The sequence below is a fragment of the Polyodon spathula genome, chromosome 10 (genome assembly GCF_017654505.1).
Source record: "Polyodon spathula isolate WHYD16114869_AA chromosome 10, ASM1765450v1, whole genome shotgun sequence".
NCBI classification, from domain to species: domain Eukaryota; kingdom Metazoa; phylum Chordata; class Actinopteri; order Acipenseriformes; family Polyodontidae; genus Polyodon; species Polyodon spathula.
Window position 1 is genome coordinate 12,896,805 of NC_054543.1, and position 24,624 is coordinate 12,921,428.

The window sequence follows — 24,624 nt, forward strand, 5'->3', positions numbered from 1 at the left end:
CAGCATTAAGGGCAAAAGCTCTGATGACAACGGAAGCTGCATAACCAGGATGTCTGATTCAGCATCAACCGAAGGGAGCCCCATGTCCTGATCATCAACCTCCTCGGAGGCGGAGGTAGACAGTATGTCACTCTCTAGCTCAGCTACTGCCTGTAAGGGTGCAGGGGGAGTAGGTGATGGAGGATCCGGTATTACCAGTGGGATTGCGCGCTCTTGTAGCAGTTCAGTTAAAATTGCCTGCTGGTGTGACACAACATCCCAGATGTTATCCATCTTTTGGTTGTGTATATATATATATATTATATACACAACTGAAAGTAACCGCAAAGCAAAAACACATGGTAAATAATATTGTAAATTAATAATTAGACAATTATTAATAATACAATATTTCAAATATTCTAAAAAATAGATAAATTTCAGCTGAACAAGTTATCGACTTGGTGCGCTAAGATCCCGGGAGGGACTGCAGTAGAGCTGCTGGCTTCCCACAGCATACAAGGCTGCATTGGGACTAAACCAACGACAGCTGAAAACACAGAATATACAGCGAATACACAGAATAAATACAGAAAACACGCTAGAAATAACAATTATTATTACAACGATTCTGTAATAATTCCACTTTTTTTTTTTTTTTAAGCAATTGCTAAAAAGGAGAGCGAAAATACACAGGAGGATTTACTTATCAACTCTCTGATGTTAATCAGGTTAGTCTGAAAAGGAAATACTGTCAAGGTGAGTAGTAAGTTTATGCTTGTGGGGGTGGAGTAGCACTACATCACCCTCCTCTGATGAGTGTCTTTGGTATAAAGTTTTCAGGTCCGGGTGTCAAAGAGGAAAGGGGTTAATATTCTTAAACAACATAATTCCCAGTTTTCCATAATAATGATATTTAAAATGTTTTTTTGTTTTTTTTTAATACAATTTAATTTGATTGGTTTACAACATTTTTCCACTTTTTGTACTGCTGTCTGTACAGTCGACTTTATCATAGCATGTTAAGCATCCATAAAAATAGTATCAAAGCCTGCTTGCTGCTATGTCTTACTGTGGGATGCTTTTCAAAAAGACCCTGCAGTTTCTTTGCCGTTAAACAACGGAACTCCTTTCAAAAGGATTTTTGGGTTGCAACATTGTAAGAGCTTTACATTTCAATACTTAAGGGTAAAACAAATAAACAATCAGCCAGCCACATACTTCAATCTGAAACATCTATGCTTTCTTTTCAGGACGTGCAAGTCCTTTTCTTAAGATTGCCAAGAGCTTGCCAATTGAATGTGATGCTAGCCAGTGACAAAAACTTACATTAAATTGATGTACTGAGCCGAGCAATCAATTTCACTCTTAATGGAAAATATAAATGTTTGTCATCCGATCAATAACTGTTGTTGAGATAAATAGGCTTTAAGTAAATGAGTGTATTCAAGGGAAGACTAATGAGACTGACTCCTTACTGCTCTATTGAGGCTTGTGTTTTTCTTTACCTTCAGGAAGGAAAAGGCAGTATGCATATGAGCGGAAGCATTTACTGATTTATTCTGTGTGTGATTAAAATCTGGACTTCAGGCTTTCTGAACATAAGTAACACAGCAGATAGTATATTTTCTTCCATAGTGTTGTCCCCCCGAGAAAAGCACTGTCAGGACGTCACTCCGAGACTAGTGAATAACAGTCTTCCTGCCTAACACTCAACCAGCTATCCATCTATGAGAGTTCATCTATAGTTTCTTGTCTACCTACCAGTCCATTTATCCAGTGGTCTATCTTATCTATCCATCTGGCCATCTATACGTTGTTCTTAATCTAAAGTTGCATCTGATTTTACAGCCATATAATCTACAGTAATAAAAAAGCTTTAGGCTGTAGACACTTGATCTAATGAATTAGGCTGTTTGATATAAGAAAGCAGTATTAGTGGGAGAAAAGGTAAAAAATAAAAAATGTACCTTTTAACCGAGTGTCTCCTCCAAAGGCTCCACAGCCCCAGTTTCCAGTAGCCACAGCAGACAGGTTTCTACTTTCAACGCCAGGGCGAGCAAATCCACAGAAAGCCTGAAAAAAATTAATAAATAAATAAATACATTTATATATAATACCACCTCAGTTACGAACCCCTCGGGAATCTGAAATGCCCATAACTCTGAAAATTAGTTTTCAATAGTTTTAATAAATGTGTACCCCTGCTATCTACACCATCAATCTGAAGAATGATACAAGGATACAGTACAGTAATGCAGTATTTGTATTTGTTACGGTTATACAGTCTTTAAAACAGTACTATAAATAGAAAAAGGCTAAATTGAAGCACACTGTGAAACAATTAAATGGGCTTTTAAATCCTCCATGTCCTTACTTTTATTTAAAAGTGGAATGAAGAACAAGAAAACATAAGCGCAATTAATAAGTGACTCATTTTTTGTATTGGTGTAATATTATAATTGTATTTTACTGTTAATTAGAAGGGGAGGGGGCAGCAAAACAAATCTCTGAAAGGGGGTGCAGCAAAAAAAGTTTGGGAACCACTGGCTCAGAAGGAAGGAAAAAAAAAAAATACTACAAACTTGCTCTTCGGGGCTTTCCTTTCACAGCAGTACTACGAGTTTATCTTACCATCTGAGTCACAAGTAAGTTGATTTTTCTTTTAAACAATGTATTCTAATAGTTTAAATCTGTACCATGGCTGTCTAAGTCTAAGTCTTAATTATGGCATATTCCACTAACTAAATTAAACACACTAAAATAGCACTCAATTCAATAAATTACCTGTTAGTTTCCAGTTTATACAAAAAACGGACAAACATACTCACAGTATTGGTTATAGCACCACTGCTAATTTACAGTAACGCATGGCACAGTATTTTATATATTATATTAAAATACTTGCTTTGGCTAACTTTACACAGATTACATGCAAGTAAACATTTTCATTTATTGTCAAATTGTTAAATTAAAGTTGCCTGTAAAATTTTAGGTGCCACTAATAAATGCTTGCAAAAAATAACATTAATACCAAGTGTTACTTTTACTTTTCACTACAATTGCATATTATAGCAAACAGGTGTGATTAATCAATTAATTAATCAATCATCCAGAAGGATACACATTATCATATTTATTTCTTAATAAATTCCAGACCCACTGAAATAAAACTTCACACAAAGCACACAGAGAAAGTTTCTATCCTGGTTTGGGATTTTATATCATAACAGGTTTTCAAACACAGAATTCAACTTGAGTAAGTATGTTGCCTGTGTGCTAGTGTTAATAATGGTTTGTTTGGCCTGATTTGATATTAATGTAATCTGAAAATCACTCTACATAATGTTTTCACTGAATGTACAAATAGATTACATTATAATAGATGCAACCAGCGTATGCTACCTTAATCAATACTACATTTAACAAGGATTTATTTGACCATTAAAAAGTTCAGCACTACATGTCCAATATTCCCAAAATCAACTGCATAGTTCTTTGATAAACACAACTGATCACAACTGTTGACTTCCTTCAAGGCATGGATTACTGATGTTGAAGCTTTTTTTGGGAGTTTATGAAATATTATTAGAAAGCTTTGTTCCAGGGCATTACCACATGGTTTATAGTTCCACCTGTTTATGCCATTTTAGAAAGGACAGATCTCAGATTGACGGGGGAAGGTAATGGAAACTTTAACTGAACATGGCAAATAAATTGCGTCAAATTAAATTGTGATTAGTTTCATAGTATTACAATTGCATGGCTACAATGGCATGTTTCACAATGAAATTGCATGTTTGATGGTATATTTACCTGGTTTGGGTTACAGTTGTGCTGTAGCTGCATTATAAATTAATAACAATATAAACTCCAATTGGCTAAAAACAATGCAGTGTTGTATAAATCACTATAACCATACTGTAGTTGCTGGAGCAACTTTCTATGCAAAAGTGAGGCTTCGGTGCAAGAAACTGGTAACTCACTACAAACAGCAATATGTGGAATGTTCGCATTTTGCTCATATGATACACCTGAGAGTATTGGAGACTGTCGGGAGAATGAGATAATTCTATTCACTGTCCCCTCATCCAAACACGTATTGTCACTGCATCTCTTTAAATGGCAGCTTTGATGGTAAGCTATAGAATCTTCATAGCAGGATTGCATTATATTTCACAGCACGCTTTACACCACTGTCAATCACTTTCCAAGCTGTCATTCCTCCCATGCTTTCTTGTCTCAGATTGGTCCACACTGTGATGCTGTTTTTTTCTTTTTTTTTTTTTAATGTATTAATTTTTTTTTTTTTTTTTTTTTTTTTTTTACTGTGAACATTCATTACAGTAATCTAAGATTGCTAATATATTACATTAAGGAATTAAAACTTACGTTACCTACAAAAAACAGTATAGATATATATATATATATATATATATATATATATATATATATATATATATATATATATAGTATGCACTCCTTAGTGAAGATATTTGGTAGAGTTTGCAACTGGTAATAATAGATATTTATATTCCTGTGCAAGAGGAGCCTAATTATTTGATGCTTGTCTAGAACTCTTCTGTAGCATTGTGCTTGAAACCTGGCTAGGCTATGTGGTTTCAACAGTGTTTGGATGGGAAAACAGCTATTTAGATATCTGTACAAAATACAATACCTCCTTTGTTACTGTATCAATGTTGGACATCTTCTGAATAGAGAGAGCTGCCCTTTTTTTTTTTGTACTGTTCCTATACAGCACGAGGCACTTCTTTTGGTCAATCGGTGTAAAATCATTAAGTGAAGCCTATAAGACCTTAGCGAATCTGTAACATACATAGCCAATACCTTGTTATCAAGACCACATGATTATAATTTAATTAAAAACACACACACAAAAACGAATTTAAGAGATGGTGTGAATAATGCAGATAATGACTAGGGTTTTGTTATAAACCTACTAAACCCTTGCTTGTAAGACTAGACACAATGAAGCTTTCAACCAGTAACAACAGTCCAATAATATATTAAACAGCCTTGTTTAAAAAAAGAATACGTAATGAGCTGCTTCCAGAATGTTAAGTCATATGAAGCCTTGAATTCATAAAAGCTGCTTCCAACTCATTGGTTGTGACTATGTTTCAACCAGGTTTACAGGGCTTTCCAATGCAAAGTTTTACATATTCCAACCGGTTACAAATCCAAATCTGGCCTATGTGTAAAAACTAACATGAACAATTGAAAAGTGAATGGGACTATGGTAGTTAAAATACCAGCCGAAGTGTTTCGACAACCTTGCATTCATCTAAACGAATCAAGTAAAGAACAGTACTTAAACATTTTGAACTGTAAGGCTCTAATACTGAATTAAAACAGACTTTTTTGACCAAGGACATGTGTATGGAAAAAAGAATTGATGAGGACTGCAACCTTTTGTCCTCTGATTAAATCAGAAAACTGACCACATGGAAGAGGCCCCAGGAAAGCAGATTTCAGCCACAGGAAAAGAAAAGTCATGCAACGAAGTTAAACTGAATTCAACCTGTGACTGGCAAAAATGCAATGAGCTTGTGATCATAGGGTTTAAATAAAAGTCAGCTACTTTAACCACAAGTATGGAATAGGTAACATACCACATCCTACTTGCTGGCATTGGCATTTCATTACAGGAATTAACCCCTGGACACCCCATGCATTTCCCTTAAGAGCAGAAATGAGAAATAGAACAAGCATGGCCATAGCAGTGAGCTGAGCCCTGTCCAGTCATGGACCTTAAATGCTTTAAGTGAAAAGACAAGCCATAGATCAAACTGGCCTTATTGCAAGGAATGCAGCTGTGGATATTGAAATGTGTATTACAAAAATAAAGAACTCATAGTACTGTCCTGTAAAAAATAACTAACATGTGAGGTTTCCACATTTGGCCTGGCATCTACAACCTTGTACGCGTTAAGGATCAGAGACGAGAAGAAATATATAAATAGAAGAAACAGGAGTTCAGCATAAAGTCTGAACCAGAAAAAGGACGCGCAGCTACATTAAAAAAGAAAGAAGAAAAATGAAAAAGCAAAATAATTGGTATTACACCAAAGCCATGCACCTCTCAAAGAAAAAGAATATTAACAAAATGGTATGCAGAATAAAATGCAGATACTAACAGAAAACTGGAACAGAATGTTGCAAACGAGACATGACCAAATTTGCACCTAACCCACACAGTTTGAACTTACACAGTATAATGGCAACGCAGTTGTGAAACCCAGTTAAGCCACTCAGGAAATGACTTTTGCTTGCAGGCTTGCAAATGACAAACCTTTGGAAAATAGCATGTTTGCAAAATAGCGCAATAATGGACTTTTAAAAAGAAACGTGCTTATCAGAAAAACGGCAAACCGCAGCCTTTCATAATAGGAAGAGCTTGCAGTTGTGTCATGTACCTATGAAAAATGAGGAACAAACTGATAGCAAGCACGGGGACTTGTCGTGAAACACAAGCAAAAGAGTGTTCATTCGAAAGGAAGGGACACTCATAGGGACACACACACACACAATCTAGATAGGCACATTGTACAGATACACACACACACACACACACACATCCAGTGGCTTGCGAAAGTACTGACACCCCTTGGCATTTTTCCTATTTTACTGCCTTACAACCTGGAATTAAAATTGATTTTTTGGGGGTTTGCATCATTTGATTTACACAACATGTCTACCACTTTGAAGATGCAAAATATTTTTTATTGTGAAACAAACAAGAAATAAAACAAAAAAACAAAAAACTTGTGCATGCATAAGTATTCACTTATCCCCCCCCCCCCCCCCCCCCCCCCCCAAAGTCAATACTTTGTCCAACTTTTGCAGCAATTACAGCTGCAAGTCTCTTGGGGTATGTATCTATAAGCTTGGCACATCTAGCCACTGGGATTTTTGCCCATTCTTCAAGGCAAAACTGCTCCAGCTCCTTTAAGTTGGATGGGTTCCGCTATTGTACAGCCATCTTTAAGTCATACCACAGATTCTCAATTGGATTGAGGTCTGGGCTTTGACGAGGCCATTCCAAGACATTTAAATGTTTCCCCTTAAACCACTTGAGTGTTGCTTTAGCAGTATGCTTAGGGTCATTGTCCTGCTGGAAGGTGAACCTCCGTCCTAGCCTCAAATCTCTGGAAGACTGAAACAGGTTTCCCTCAAGAATTTCCCTGTGTTTAGCGCCATCCATCATTCCTTCAATTCTGACCAGTTTCCCAGTCCCTGCCAATGAAAAACATCCCCACAGCATGATGCTGCCACCACCATGCTTCACTGTGGGGATGGTGTTCTCGGGGTGATGAGAGGTGTTCGGTTTGCGCCAGACATAGCGTTTTCCTTGATGGCCAAAAAGCTAAATTTTAGTCTCATCTGACCAAAGTACCTTCTTCCATATGTTTGGGGAGTCTCCCATATGCCTTTTGGCGAACACCAAACGTGTTTGCTTATTTTTTTCTTTAAGCAATGGCTTTTTTCTGGCCACTCTTCCGTAAAGCCCAGCTCTGTGGAGTGTACAGCTTAAAGTGGTCCTATGGACAGATACTCCAATCTCCGCTGTGGAGCTTTGCAGCTCCTTCAGGGTTATCTTTGGTCTCTTTGTTGCCTCTCTGATTAATGCCCTCCTTGCCTGGTCCGTGAGTTTTGGTGGGTGGCCCTCTCTTGCCAGGTTTGTTGTGGTGCCATATTCTTTCCATTTTTTAATAATGGCTTTAATGGTGCTCCGTGGGATGTTCAAAGTTTCTGATTTTTTTTTATAACCCAACCCTGATCTGTACTTCTCCACAAGTTTGTCCCTGACCTGTTTGGAGAGCTCCTTGGTCTTCATGGTGCCCCTTGCTTAGTGGTGTTGCAGACTCTGGGGCCTTTCAGAACAGGTGTATATATACTGAGATCATGTGACAGATCATGTGACACTTAGATTACATCACTTGTAATCTTCTAGTAACTGACAAGTTGCCCATATAGCGACTACTTTTATTCATTGTCTTACTTTTTAGCCTTGGTAATATTATTGTTCTATGGCTATTGTATTTTGATCAGTTCTTATCGATTGTTTTATGATATACATTTATTGGTCATTAAATGGTTCATAATTAGTTTGATTGATAGCATTGTTTTGAATTAATAATAGTTTGTAAGAGTGATTCATTAGATTTTGCATAGTAGTAGATTGATTTGACACTGTTATAGACAGTTGGTACTTGCTTGCACTGAGATTGTGTTGATTTTAAACTGTTGGATTTTCTGTTTGGATTTTTAGTGTCAAGGATAACTTAGAGGTTTTCTGAATAGGCAGGCCTGACTATTTCATTGAATGTGATATCCTTTTCATCTTTTAGTCTTGTTTAATTTTATGGTATTTCAATCTACTGCTTTTACATTTCTTTGATCAGTTTAAATTGGCATTTAGTTTGTATTAGGCTTAATATCCTTTTCACTTATCTCAACAAATTACTTTCATGTTTCTTTTATAATTGGCATGTATGTTACATTAAACTTAATGTCTGTTTTCACGATTCAGTCTTGTTTAATCTATCTTAACTTGTTTTATTTTAGTCTTAGTTTGCTTTGACATCTTGATTGAGTGTAATATTCCATTGTTGCTATATTTCTTTTATTCTCAAATTGGTATTAGAGGTAACAGCTTTCTACTTTTTATTCTTGTTTTATTAATATCGTATTTGATTTTGATTTATTTTAGTTTTTTCTGATATCCTTGTTGAGTTTAATAACGTATTACTTTTCATATTGTTCTTATTATTTTGGATTGGCAGTTAGTTTATATTGAACTTGATATATTATTCTATTCTTGTTTAATCTACATTTTGTTTGAACTTGTTTTATTTTTATTTCACTTTGCTTTATATTTGGGTTGAATTTAATACCCTATTACTATTACATGTATTTTATTAAGCTAGACTGACATTTATTTAACATTAATATTTTAATTGTATATTACTTTATTATTTTATGTGATTATTTCACTTGGCTATAGAGTGTAAATTAATTGATCAGTTCTTTCATTTGACATTTCAAGAATTTGATAATTGGGTAATACTTTTTAAATTGGTCATTTGATTGATTTGGTGTTTTGATTAAATTAACAGTCTTATTTTAATGATATCAGTTCTTGTATTTTGATTTGTTTAGTCAGTAGCACTTATTTGCTCCAAGTGCAAGTGCTAGTGTGGTTGTCAGTATTGTGGATTTCATGTATATTTGTCATCGGTGATAAATCCATCCTTGCTCATAGTATTTGTTTTTGATATTGTAATTTGACTGTCCAAAATTAGTGAATATCGTTCTGAGGGTAGACCGAACTCCTTTTAAACGACTGGGCCGGCATATTTTTGTACTGGACACTTCAACAGACCGAGTTTCCAAAACGGCAAACCAAAAGTCTAAGCTTCAAGGAACTGTTGAGTACAATTCCAGTTGCATTTTCCTTTCATGGAACTAAATTGTGACACATTCACATAGATGTGAATGAACTCTTAATTATTTAATTTGCACACTTTGCGTGTGAATGAACTTTTAGTGAAACTTGATGAAGTAACCAAAAGTAATCTACCTCATTGTTGTATGAAGAATATTTTTAAAAGTAAACTTGCCATATACTTAATCTATATATCATTAATAAGCTTAATGTGATATATTCTAAGATTGTCTGCATCATTTCAGTTAGACTGGGTGGGTGCGTGCATGCGTGTGTGTGTGCGAGTAAGGTACTAGCCACGTCACAGCCTACTTGCTGTGAAGTTGATGCCTTGTGTGTGAGGAAATAGGTGGTATCATATTTCCATTGCCAGCATGTGCAGTGAGAGTTCTTGACTTGTGTTTGGTGCTTAGAGACCAAAAGATTTACTTTATGACTTTTCTGATTTTTGTTTAATATTTGTGTACTTAATAAAATACTACTATTGATTAAACATTCCTTGTGTCTAGTGTGTGTACGTGTATTCATAGTAAATCCTCGATCTTCGTAATACGTCAATTCAATATTACTAATAAGAGAAGTAATCAACCCAGATAGCCATTAAAACTCCAATTAGACCAAGTAGTACTTTGGTTTATGACGACTACAGTAATCCAAATAAGAAATTATGTGAATGTCTCCTATATAATTACAATTAATCTAGGATAAACTTTACTATTGGTGTCATTCACCAATATACCTTTCTGTACAATCCTATAGGAATAATATATTGCAGTTTTTAACTCTTAATTTGCCAAGGATTAGCCTTCCTTATATATCAAGTTATTTTCATGTTAGACACACTGTCAGATCTATACACGTTTTCCAGTGACACTACTGAATGCTGAGCTGGCTACAGTATGAGGTGAGGTACTATAGTTCCATACTGCAATAAGCAGGTTCTTTTTGGGAGTTCTATACTTCTAGCAGGTTGTGCATGTTATTAGCATGCTCTTATGGTATAATGCAGGTTTTCATTGATAGAAAGATTTTAAGCTTGGGACGAAGAGGGGTCCATACCAGACATGAGAATTGCCATCCATTAACATTAAGTGTGGTTTTCACTTATTAACATGGCAAAGAAACATTCAATACAAATTCCCATTTACTGTACGCCTGCTTCTAACATTTCTGCATGTCAGCGCTCAAGAATAGGCACTGGAAACTATTTCTAGCTCAGTAACAATTACTTTTTTTTTACAATGGTTCTGTAGTTCAAATGGTCTCACCAGCAATTTGCTTCTGTCTTTGAGCAATGCAAACATGTTTCTCAAATTAAAATTAGATTAGACACAATTTATTAGATTACGTTAACCAATTGAATCTAACAGTATAACACCAAGGCAATTAGAATCAACATAATTTTAATTCAAATGCCAATTACAGTTTTCACTGTTGCATAAAATTATTTGAAGCACCAAGAGTATGTATCTCTGCTACAAAGGCTCAAAGAAAGACATGACAATTAGCAGAAATTACTATACCTTATTTTATAAGCATAAACTGAAGAAAGAAGATATTATGGACCTATCAAAGTGAAGCAGCCAATACCCTGTATTGTTACTACATGACTAACTCCAAAAGAAATTCAGTGTGGTGTACTTCACAAATGTTCCACCGGCATTTATAATACTTTAATGCTTACAAACAGACATGATCCACTGTCATTTTTCAAAATGCATTTTTCATCTTTAACAGTACCCACTTTAGAAGAAATGTAATTATTAAAAAGGAAGTACAAATATAAATTCAAATATTAAACCTTCTCAACGTCAAATTGCCTAGGATTGGACAGCAGTGACTGTATCTGACAGTAAAAATGTTCAAGGCCTCATACTGTTCATATGCATGCTGCTTTTTATTTTGCAATCTGGACTCTGAACTAATATCTTTTCCCATGTAGTGTTGTACAGCTGATGTGCAATAAATAACCAAAATGAAGCGCCTTTTTTGAATGAGTCATCTGATGCATTTGGAAAGTTAAACTCATTCTTAATCTGGGCTTCAAAACAAACTTGGCATCACTGTCCTGACACAGTTTAAATCAATTTAAGATACAGCTGCAATGCATTAGCTTTATAGAGCCAGCGCATACTTACTCTCTTGTAATTTACTGTACACATTATTTAAACTGAGGTTTACTTTAGTTAATGAAATGCAAAAAGCCTTGACTCAACACTCTCCAATGCATTTTTCACTATAAATGATCCAACAATTATTTAACAGTAATAATTTCTTTTTTACAACTACAGAGATGCAAAGCTACTTATGAATCTATCCCAACCAACACAATCTGTGTTCTCACGGTTTACTGGTTTGTCTGTTAGTGGGCGGGTAATTTAGTTGAAGCATTAAAGCAGTTTTCATTTAGATTTTAGACCCCCCCCTGTGGAGTGGTATATATATTAAACATGACTTGAGTCTTCTTCAGGTTCATTTTCAAACCTGCCTTGTGTAGGGAGGCTATTCTATTCTGGCTCTGTTTATGATGCAGCCAGTGCATTGATGGATGTGCAGGTTATAGGGGCAATGCTCTGTTTTACGTTAATTCACAGAGATTGGTCTGCCTTCCTATATTGCTCCTCCCGACTCCTACATAGCTTATGGGTCACATGATATAGGTCTAGTGTATCACATGAGGCCACCTACTGTAGACTGACATACAGTACATAGCAACAAGTGGCTTTCTAATTTTACTTTACTTAAAATATGATTCTAGGGGGATTAAATACTTGTAGGAGTTACAATGTAAACAAACATACTTGCAGCATTGTCCAGCATGGACAAAGAATCAATCCATTAGACAGCTACTGCCCTGCTTGAATCTCAAATTATTAGTACAATTATTAAGAGTATGCTAAATTTCATAATTTGAATCTAAAATAAATATATACACACATTGCTTCCTACCAATTCCTGTTCAGGAAAGACTTCCACTGCTCTTAGATTGCTTTTTATTATGCATAAAAATAGTGCAGGATTATCTTAAATTATTTAACTATTTATTCTGAAGACTTACGTTAGTTCTCCCTTCTAGAAAGGTTAAAATCATAGGTACTGTACAAAAGATCTGGTCAACCTTGAGCACAAGATTAAACATGGCAGACAAATCATATTAAAAAAATGCACTCACCTTATTGAGTTCCCTCCTAATTTTCTCTGGAGTAAATTGTTCAAGGAAACGTCTATATTTTATGGCATCTATAGCAACAATCTCGGTGCATATTCTCTGCCAGTCATCCCTGAATAATAATTTTAAAAAAAATTAGGATACACATAACTTGCTGTAAATGCTACAATGACAAATTATACTTTGTTTGACTTTAATTCAATCTAAATAATCTGGATTTAAGACCCTTAAACTGTCTCTCATTTTTTTTAGCTGTTATGGGAAACTAGTCCATATGTATGTTTATGCTTGTAGCTACTATACTAGTTTATATCAATTAACATAATCAATTCAACATATACATTATGTATTTACAGTTCAAAGTTGAAAACTGATGTAACGGGAGTTCAAAATGCATACCATTACATTGCAAGCAATTTGAGCTAGTGTTTAAAAATAACAATAAAAAGAAATTGAGAGACACGTAGACAACAGTAGATTAACCACAGTCCAACACACACACAATGTTGTTCTGAAGGAATGGAGTGAGGGCTTAAATGACTGGAGGTAAAATAGTAAAATGATTTTATGCCTCAATGCTGAAAAGAATTCAAGGATGTAAATTAGTTTCATAGGAGATGCGCCTGTCAAGTCAATTTTATTATGTATCACACCTTTCTGTGCGCTTGGAAATCCAGCAGTGCTTAAACTCTGAGCAAGACTGTTCACGACAGTTTTATAAAAGGAGAAAGGGTCTCGAGTGCGCCAGACTGTTCAAGACAGTTTTATAAAAGGAGAAAGGGTCAATTTATAGTACCACATCAGGGGGAGTACTGTAGGCGAAGGTGGGCCAACTAATGACTTAGATTGTATGTGTTGCATGGAGTATCTAAATTATGTTTAAAACATTAATTTCAGGAGTAATTTGCCTAATGCGCCTTAAAACTAGAGTAACATACAAGTTAATCTTGTCAGCTGACCTCCCACTAAGTAGACATTATTTAATGAATTTAGCTCCTTCAATAGATTAGACCCACTAAGCAAATTAGAACCTTACAGAAGGGCAAACCAATGTATACAACAAACCAATGTGGCAAATCTGTAATATATACTGAATCTCTTCCTGTAATTAATGCCAATTCCAGTCTGATTCAATATGCAATCAGTCTTCCAGGTCAGGTAAGTACCTCGCTGTCTCATCATTGTGGTTTCCAGACCATCTATAGGATTCTGCATAGCCACTGTAATTGCTAAAGCGTTCCACACCTGGGGGGGAAGAAACAAATGAAAAATGAACACAGGTAATAACAAAGGATTAAATCAAGACTAATCCAAAAATTACTGCCAGACTCTCAAACAACAAATACAGACCTGGTGTGAAAGATACAGCACAACAAGATATGTACACTTTAAAATCAATATTCATAAAATAATTTCACGTTAAATTTGAACAAATAAATTTATGCAGTGTTCCACAGCCTTTAGCAGCAGTAGCGATAAATAGCATTCTGGAGCTACTGTGCATTTTCATATGCAGGTATATCAGCAGGTATCAGTCTGTCCAAGTAACACCTGCTACTTAGTCCATTTAAGTTGCTTTTTTTCTGTGCTGGCAGAAATAAATATATGCGCAAAAAAAAAAAAAAAAACAGAACTTGTGTATTTGGTAGGTAATATATATGCTTATTGTTCAACGTTTCAATACATTTTTTAAAAATATACATCTTAAACAAACAAAGCGTACAGTTAAAACACTAGTAAAAGATTTATATAAAATAATTGTTTTTCTTTATTCCTGTATGCAAGTACTGTTTTAAAACAGACTAAAAGATCAGCGTATTAAAAAAAGACAATAAAATAAACAAAAAGTGAAGTTAGCAGAGTATATTTTTGCAAACCTGAAAGAAAGAACCAGTCACAGGCATTTTTTTTTTGTATGGTACAGTTTACAATCAGTATTCACTAATCTTAACAGTCAGAGCCCTAACAAGATTTGAACCGCACCAGCAGTACATGTAAAAATAAAAAGGGTGGAAAGAAGGCTTTCAATTTAGACAAAGACGAAAATGCCCCAAACCTACTTAACTATTAACCTAACTGTGATTTTAAGAGGCAGGCTTTGTAATTATTAAATGTGAAGTGATGCCAAAAGAGCAGCTGCCTCCCCACCGAGAGAGAGGTCAAGCTATTATCAACCCTGGAGATGCATCTGAAAAGGCAACAGCCAGTCCTGAGAGGAGTCGAGATTCAGGGGATGAGACCACATTTCAACAATGAGGTACAAAATTAACTTCCCTTCATTAGACCTCATTAGTAACTGCATTGCCCCCTCTGGTGGAGCATGAATTAACAATTCAATCAACAGCAGGGCTGTGTTGGTTGACAGGGATTCAGTTCCTCAAGCAAATTGACACGTATGCTTGTTTTGGAGTGAGGGACAAAAAAAATAATCACCTTGCTATTAACAAAGCGCACATAGGGTATTTGCAAACAGTCTGAATCAGTACTCAGCCATCCCAAGAGGGCTGAGAGATAACTATTTAGGCTTCTTGACTAGCTGTCAATACTAAAGTACTGTCAATAAAATTGTAGAGTCCCAGTGTAAAAAAATAAATAAAAATACTGTGCTTAAAAGAATACTAATATCCAAAGTGTCTTGTGGTTAAGTACGGATGACAGTTAAAATAGATGGCAGCAGGTTTGATCTCTGCCTGGTGCTGACAAAGCCCAGACACAATTATGAAATGAGAACTGAGGGGTATGCTGGCTAGGTCAATCAGGTAAGTTAAATCTTGGTTTGTTTGGAACAGATTGCTATGGGGGAGAATCCTAGTACTATACACCCTTTGAATATCAATCGACATGAATGCAAATGACCTATACCGCTGAAATACAGGACACTGACTCTTCTCACAATATTTTTAGCATCATTTACAGCAGGCGCGTTTTGATGCTAGTCATGAGACAAAAACACTTGCAGATACAATTCATTGCCTTTTACACAATCCCGCAAATAATTCATTATCACCACTCAATATCACTTCCTCTTCAATTCCTGCACGTCATTAGTTTTATCAGGCGATTCTAATTTTTTGTCTATCCCTGAGAATACTTTATATAAAATGAAATGTGAACAAATATGTTTGCATGTTGACTGCCATAAAAAATAAAGCTTTTTGTTTTCTGACAGGGCATGCCGATAGCAGCTTCATGTTTATGTAGAGAGGTTAGTGTTCAGCTTTCAAGAGTAAACCGCTTAGAATTCTAATTTATTGGTGAGCCTGAACTATGTCAGTGACAATGACAGACAAGGGAAATTGGATAAATGCAGGGGTCTCTGGGGGTAGGCTTCAGAAGATTTTAGTGCAGAATAAAACTCTTCTCGCTGGAGAAAGGCAAAAGAGAAATAAACAATACTATGATCAGAAACAATTCCAGTCCACTTTAAAATGACTTTGAAATGACTTGTCTTAGATGATGGTAAATACCAAATGTATTGCCTACGTCACTAAGAAAAACTTACCCTTTTTTTTTTACATTTATTTTTTTTTTATTAGAAATGATAGTTGGCTTCCATCAGTAAGCGCTTCTCTGGCTACCAGCCAAACTCTCAAATGTAGTTTGAAAGGTTGTCCAGTCATCGTTATTACCAGCAAATTCATTCTAGGACCTGTGAAAATCTCTAACAGGTTAAACTCAGGAAAACCACAATGCCACTGACCTCACATACTTCTTTAGAGAAATACATTCACAAAACAAAACTGACATTGCCAAACCATACTGATGCATCTTGAAACGATGAATGAATCCCATCACTTCAGTTCTGCTATCGAGTAGTCTTGGGAATTCTACTGTAGGAGCAGATGGGTACTAATAAAGCATTAACCCTCTGAACCTATGTATTGTTGTAACTAATGGTACAAACAGCAAATGAATCCAACTTTGTAACCCTTTAACACACCTAGCACTGACTATGCCCATCGAATAACACAAACAAGCACATACCAGTATGGCTATGGTACTAATAAAGAGTTAAATGCATGTTCTGAGTCTTAATCACGCACAGAATGGAGGACAGAGACTTAAGTACTAAAGAATAGTATATATAGAACAGTATCAACAAGTATCTAGTCTCAAAGATGTTGGTGCTTGGTGCGGTGCGTACATAGTTGGGATAAGTGCCTTTGACTACCAATGACTCCTGACATTTACGTCAAGCTTCCAGGGTCAAGATCGCCATCAGTGAAATCATCTGCCTTCCCTTGATCCAATTTATATTTATGACTAAGGGCAAATCAAGAGTAATTAAATTAAGCCCTTTTCCAAATGCCCAGGCTCTTGTGCAAATTTCAACAGCATGGTGGTTAGATCCATTAGGCCACAAGTCAAGATGCATCATAAGGGAATGTAATTTACTATGCTACAATGATACAATGGAGACTTGGCTAAAAATGGAGATGACAATGAATTTTCTGTTGTTTTAATAAAGATAATTAAATGGCTTTCTCCGTTAGCCGGACCAGGTCTTCCTACAGTTATTAATTCTGCAGAGCTGTAATAAAGTTAAGTGGATCTAAAAAAGGAAAAAAGCCAAGTGCTGAAGGTGACTCTACTGGCTGCACTAAGAGAGAGAGATACATTGAGTATGTTAGAATACGAATGAGATAGCATGGCGTGTCCTACTACTGAACAGGATTTCAATTATGCCCCTTTATGTAACTGACAAAACATTTCAGAATTACAATGGTGGGGTTTTTACACTTCAATAATGAATAACAAACATCACTTTAAACCTCCCCACTTACAATCTTCTGTAACAAAAATGTTCCTCATATAAACAGCAGCTATTGTTAACTGCATGGTGGAACACAAACCAATATGCTACAAAATATATTTGCAGGCTGCATTGAGCAGTCATCAGAGGGTGGAATTACTTGCTAGTTGCCGAGATACTTAAAGCTGCTGTGCTGCTTGCAGACTGGTAAAAAGAAATACAAAGGCATTTTCACCATTTTAGAAATGTTACAAGAAATGCATTATTTTACCCTTTGCTGTATCCTGTGTTGTCCATACTGCAACAAATACATTAGTAAGCGCCTAATATTAAGGTCACAAAAATATTCCTTGGAACATAAGTTTCATCAGTCATATTAAGTATATCATATATACATTATATATATATATATATATATATATTATATATAGTGAGTGGTCACTATATAGTACTACAAGCTGTGGATGTTTTCCTCAGAATGGAAACTTCAAATATGAAGGATCACTGCAGAGCTAATAAATCTTCCTCACAGGCTGTTTAAAACCCATTAGTCTAATGCAATTGCAGCTAGCTAATGCAATCTCTCAGCCCATTAGACTACAACGTAAACAAGCTATTTTCCTTCCAAATGTCGTTTACATTATTTTTGTATAATTATGAGCACAGAAAGTGCTGTCACCAACAATGAATATGATAAGCATAGCTGGTCTCCCATTTTTTAAAAAGTTTTGACTGATGTAATGATTCTTTATGTAAAAATAATGACTATGTATTCTTAAATGTGAATCTTCTTCTAGAGAGTAACTAAATATACTGTATATTTAAAATGACACTGAATTTGTCTTAATGATTTATACAAGCACACAAATAACACAATGTAAAATAAAATGTTTCTCTACCCATCAAGACTGCAGAGACTGACATGTCCAGCATGGAATTGATCACTCAGGTAAATAAGTACATTATTTATTATAGAAAAACACATGTCTCGCTGGATATAATAAAGATATACAGATAGATATATCCAGAGAGAGGTGTTTTTTTCTATAATAAATAATGTACTTCACAAGTCTAGAATGGATTTAGCCCTGAGTGCTATGTACATACAGTAGCATGGCTTTGTTTTGTATTTTCTGCTAACTGTTGGTGATCTATATTTGTTTTATATAAAAAAATTAAAACAAAAATGTAGTCACTGTTTATGTCGTATTCTCAATTTGTCAGTCTGTTTACTGTTTTATACAATGTTGCAAGTATTTGGCCAGTGATTACAACCAGGCCACTCTAATCAGACGGAACAGCCAATAAATGACGTTAATCAGATTAATGGGGTGAATTTCAGGAACCCATCTGAACTAGCAGCAAGGAGAGGACACATCCCCTAATGCAGAGTGATTGCAGCACTTATTTGCAAGGGTCTTGCTGAGCTTGTTTCTTGAGGTTTAAAATAGCACGTCTTGCAATTGAAGGGCCTGCTGTGAGAACCACAGAACAAACAATCAATTTTCATGTCAGCTAAATTATTCTTACTTCTTCTTCAAAAAAAAAGAAGCTCTGGGAACCACAGTCCATTATTACAGGGGAAATTCAGTTTTGCTTCTTTCACCTGAGGTTAAAGTTAATTGGATGTTAAAACTAATTTTAAAAATGTATTCACACATGGACATTAACAGTCAACCTTTTAATGGTTTGTTTGATTCGGATTTTAGCTTAGCACATAATGCTATCAGGTGATCAAATGTTGTAATAGGAAAGGTTTAATCTCATTTATTATTTTATAGACTTTAACTATGTTTTGTCATCTGCACTTAATTAAATTGGACCAAATATTAATTAAGGGTGCTTGACAATTTTACTTGTATTTGTTTTGGTGAACAAGATTAGTTTAATTTCTAATAAAAAAAATAGGTTTGTAATTGTTTATTTTATTTTCATGTGGTTCATTTACTTTATTAATATTGCTATTAAATGTTCTCATTTTCTAAACATGTATTTATTGAGATCTGCAGACTATGCTTATTTTAATAATATACTTTAAATGAAACCCTGCCCCAGGAGAAGAAAGTTGAGGAAACCCTCCCAGCTAAGAAATTCCCTGAGGGATTATTCACAGAACAGTTTCGTACTGTATGTTACATATTTACAGGTAAAGGGGCTGGAATACAGCTTTTTAGGGGGCTCCCCGATTGAGAAAGTCATATAAACAATTTCAAATTTGTAATTTGATTACACAAACAATTTGATATCCAAACACCCCCTGATCCCAATAAGTTTGCCTAATAGAGATTTTACTGTAAAGGCAAACCACTGGATAAACTTAATTTTATGAACCACGCAAGATCTAATAACTAAAGTAACTGGAGCATATTTATCTACAAATCAATACATTTAATGCCTCATTCTTACTGCAGTTTTACAGTTGTCTACCAGTGATTGAAACATATATTCTGTCCCTCTCGTGGGATTGTAGCAAGATACAGGGAATTCCTGTACCATAATGTGAAACAACAGTGAAAGCTGACCTGTGATAATAAGGCTTTCGTTCTGTTCCAGTGCTTCAGTGAAAAGCCGGGAGACGATGAGTTCTGGGTTAATGAGGAATCGGATCTCTTCTTGTACCAGACCCAACCCTGTGACGCCACCGCCAACAAATCGGTTCGCAAAGTCCACCTGAGTCCAAGACAAAGTGCAAGGCATTTTGAGAAATGAGCAGAAAAAAGGACTGGTTAAAAGACTTAGTGCTACAGCATATTCAACAAGAAGGATCTTGGAAGTTTTAATCAAAAACACGGAGAGAAACATATAGTTATTTCTAAAGTACTCAACAATATGCAGGCTATTCATTTCTATTTGGCTTAAAGGTATTTTATTTACTAGCAGATTTAAATTGAAGCATTCTCTATTTCTGCAAAGTTCTGAGATTTTGCCTTCAACTAACCATCTATAACACATCACCTAAAAAGCAGAAATTAAAGTTTGTGCATTTATTAGTGAACCACAGACCAGTTACCAATAAAAAACCAATGATACCTATTTCAAGGATGGCTGCAGAAGAGTTAAGGTTGGCATGCTAATTTCACAGTACATTTATTTTAAACCACTAAAACCCAAAGAATTGTGAAAATCATGCACAATAAAACACTAATTAGGGAAATTTGTAGAAGCAAATTACCCTTAACTGTTTATTTGATTATTTTCTCTTTTGTTTAACTCAGAAAAACAATTTCATTAAGAACATTTGATTTATAAACATAAAACTTAAATTACTGTACCTAGAATGACTAAAACAAATAGAAAATGCTTTGAAATTCTACTTCTTTGTCACAACCACAGCATTTAACTGTTCACCGAAAGCAGTTATTTTCATTCATTGCAAAACGAAATAGACCACACAAGACACGTGCTAATTATAAAAATAAACATTGTGTCTAGCATTACGATCTAAACACTCTCAAACTTAAGCAGTGACTAATTAATCAAATATTATCAAGGTACTACTCTGCTTTATATTATTATCACAAACTCAAGATGATGGACCAAAAGATCTTTTAAGCAAAATGTTGTGATGCTATGCAACAATCAAGAGCTGTTTTTTAATTTTTAACCTCTTGCATGAGGAAGCTGGAAAGGAAACAAAAAATTGAGGAAATGTACGGGACCCCTTTGACTGCTTATTTATCCATGACAAATTATGCCTCGTTTCCATGGTACAAGCGAGCCGAGCTGGGGCAATACCGAGCCCTCATGGTGCGGTTCAGGAGAGCCTGGGTTGTTTTTCCACTGCAGAGCCAAGCCGCGCTACTGATGTCGCACGAAATGAAAGACAATAATTGTTATTAACTCAGTTTGCCAAAAGATGCGCAAACAAATGGGTGTTCAAAAATTAATAGACCAACGGTAAAGCTGTATCTAGTATCGCTATAATTTTGTGAATAAGTTTAGAATGTTTCCATTTTTTGCATTTTTTTTCTCCTTGTATTACTAAAATAAAGGTCAAGGATGAGAAATTTGGTACAGGTTTGTGTTTTTGAGTGTGTGAGTAAAGTGTACTGTACCCACAGTTCATGTCCATTTGCTTCAAATCCTCAGAAATTTCAGGCACGAACTTTCTCATTTGTGAGGTACAACTCCAGATCTCAACACTTCTATCTATCCACAGAGAAACTAGAGCCTGCACTTCAGCGTCCAAGGCTGTACTTTTCTCTCATCACATTCGCTACCCACCATGTTGTTTGTCTTTCTGGAGCATACTGACTGATGCAACGTAATGATGAAAATTCTTAACCCCGCCCCTGGCCCGGCTTGACTCCGAGCCAGATTCAGATGTCTTGTGAGGCTGGAGTTTCATGGTTTGGTTCTTGACAAATAAGCAAGGGACAAACACCCATACCTGTACCTTACTGAGCCCTCACGGGTCGGATGTGCCAGTGGAGAAGGGGTATTAGATAATGTAATCATTTTGAAAAATAACATGAATATATTTGACTTTATACCAGCAGAATACATTTCAGGGAAGCAATATTTCGTTCAGCACAGGTATTGTTATAATACATTACTTGGTGCCAAATATCATATTTAAAAATATATAAAATCTTATAATCTTGTAATGTGGTTCAACTTTGTCTCCCTTTTGACTGCTGAATGAGTTAACAGAAATTAACTGAAATAAACTGTAGAGTAAAAGTACTGCCATCAGGAAATGGATGCCAATCTCAATCTTGTCACACTAAAGAATTGTGTATTATGCTGTGAATAAAGAAAAATGTTCTGGCCTCTACTACCCTCTCCGGCAGCTACCTTTGCAGTTCCTTCAAGCATGCTAAAATGATGAGGAAAATAGATAGGCCTGAGGGTCAGTGTCTTAAGTAGTCCCATTCCCCCGCTCCTCCGTCCATCCCCAAAATCCACCTGCATTTTCATGTACACTGCCACTAACTCATATTGCTTCTGGAACAGAACTTATTTCCCCCAGCAAATGCATTAGTACTACTTTCACTGTTAATTCTTTGTGTCCAAAAGATTATATGCCTTATTTCTTTTATTGGAGCAGGCTTTTCCAACTTCACTCCCCCAAGGCCTGGCCTCTACTGCTGGCTGCTGGTAAATGATTTATTTAATATAGAAACCCTGTATTTTTAATACAGAATGTTAAGGGCAAATAAGGTAAAGAAGACCAAGTAGCTTTCCATTTTCTCCTAACAATATCACTTTAGTCACAGAAATCTAAACAGATCTCTGTCCTAGCGAAGGGTAGATGTCCTGTAATGAAGTTTAAAGCACACATATCTATAATTAGTGGTACGCTATTCTCACACTACTGTATGTATCGTGGTATGCAAGTCGCGGTACGATATGTATCAGAATACATGTAATTGTCTTGATTGGCTACTGGTATGATGTATAAGAAGATGAAATGGTAATTTAATGATGAGCCATTTTGTTAAGACAAAATTGAAATGAGATAGTGAGCGTATGTATCCATATCAACTATAAAACACACATTCTTCATTCAGGAACCATTTGGTGATCTACAATGAGCCATGTTGTATTTTTGTTCTTGAATCATGGTACAAATGTTATATACCTCAAGTACAATACAATATATCATGTAAATAAAGTACCACAATTCATTGACACATGACAACCACATCTCTAATGATCATGGTTAGCAAAAATAGAATGTGTTATAATGCGTTACTGGGAACTATTCTAAGAACAGGTAGTCAACAGTCAAACAGCATGGATAAGAAGATTCAAACAACTGAGTAAAGGTTTAAAACACACAGCCTGCCAATATTTCAGTTTGAAATGTTTTTGTGCTCTAAAGTGGTAGCTTTTATTTCTGGCTTCTAGGGAAATCACATAACCTAAAATATAATCTTTCAAGACAAGGGTACAAATAGTTAAAACTTGAAGATGCACTCTAAACAAAACTGCTGCAAATGTTCTCAGAATACCCAGGTCTCTATCTTGTCAGTTTTGGCTCAGTAGCCTGATGACTCCTCTGTTAGATGAAAATACGGCAGCCTGTCAGCTGAACTGGTCACTCAACTATTGGGCACTGAGGCAGCATTTCAAGACCGATGACACTGTCAGCATGTCCAATGAAACCATAGCATCAGTCATACCAACAATCAGTTTCTGACCCAAAGGGTGCCTAGAGTTGGTCGTGTGTACCAATCAGCTGTCAAATTTTAGTTACATGAGACAAACAAAGGTAAAAGGAAAGATATCCATGGTGGAGAAGCGCTGCTCAAGCTGACACATAGCACAGCACTGCCTGCATGCTTTGGCACAGAAACATGGAGCTGAATTCCCAACAGAAGCGTAATGCACCCATGGTGCCCATTTTGGAAGTCAATTTTCAGCTAAACACCATATACTGAATAAAGTAAAGAACTGCTTAAAAAGCTGACATTCATGTACTAAGTCACTAATCAACACCTTTGTCTCCCTGAGGAAATTGAATCTTGCTGCTACACCGAAAAGTAAGGAGAAACAAAACAACTCTTGTGTATACAGTACATAAAAACCTTGAACGTAAGGTTATCACAAACACCATCTTTGCATTGCAATAAAATGAACTACATGTGTGTCAATCTAATAAGGGGGTTAGATAAATTAGGGAATTGAAGGTTGGGATCTACTTTACTATTTCTGTTTTGAATTTAGAGTTCCTGATTACCATCCCTGTTTGCAACCAGTTTTCAGAATCAGTACCATATAGAGGAGAGTTCCACTTTATAAAATTAAAAAAATAAATAAATAGAACCACCTGAAATTGGCTGCAGATATGTAGCCAGAAATGTGTTTCTAGTATTCATGGAAATGTAAGGAAAAATGAAGACTGAAACAGGTAAATATTATACAACATGTCTTCACTATTTTAAACAGAGCATTCAAATGGGATTTTCCTATTGCTTTTCTAGTATCAAGTAACCAAGTATTTTGGATGCCAAAAGCAAGAATTCTTTTATCAAATATGTGTAGGTACAATGATGTGAATGTGCAATCACGTACTGTTTTGGAGACCCACAAATAAATATTTTATATTATATAAATTCAGCTTTTCATATATTTATCTATGATTTTCTGTCATTTTTATTAAATGATTTAGAATACCTCAAAGTACTCTGATTTTTTGCTTCAAATAAAAACACCTGTTGCTCATAAGAAACTGAAGCGTTAAGCAGAACTGTTAAAGGCATCAATGATGTCATGTGCTCATTACAGGAAGACATACAAATGAGTAAT

The 24,624-nt window shown here is 35.5% G+C and overlaps 1 protein-coding gene across 3 annotated transcripts in view; it reads right to left on the bottom strand.

Moving 5' to 3' along the window:
* The window catches only part of parga (poly (ADP-ribose) glycohydrolase a), a 65,656-nt gene that overhangs the window by 5,110 nt on the left and 35,922 nt on the right, over positions 1–24,624 (bottom strand). For all 3 annotated transcript variants that reach the window (XM_041261112.1, XM_041261115.1, XM_041261114.1), the window contains 4 exons: positions 19,893–20,040; positions 13,784–13,862; positions 12,621–12,729; positions 1,950–2,055 (listed from right to left, as the gene is read on the bottom strand). In XM_041261112.1, the coding sequence (XP_041117046.1) occupies positions 1,950–2,055; positions 12,621–12,729; positions 13,784–13,862; positions 19,893–20,040 (442 nt within the window). The remainder of the gene's footprint in view (positions 1–1,949; positions 2,056–12,620; positions 12,730–13,783; positions 13,863–19,892; positions 20,041–24,624) is intronic.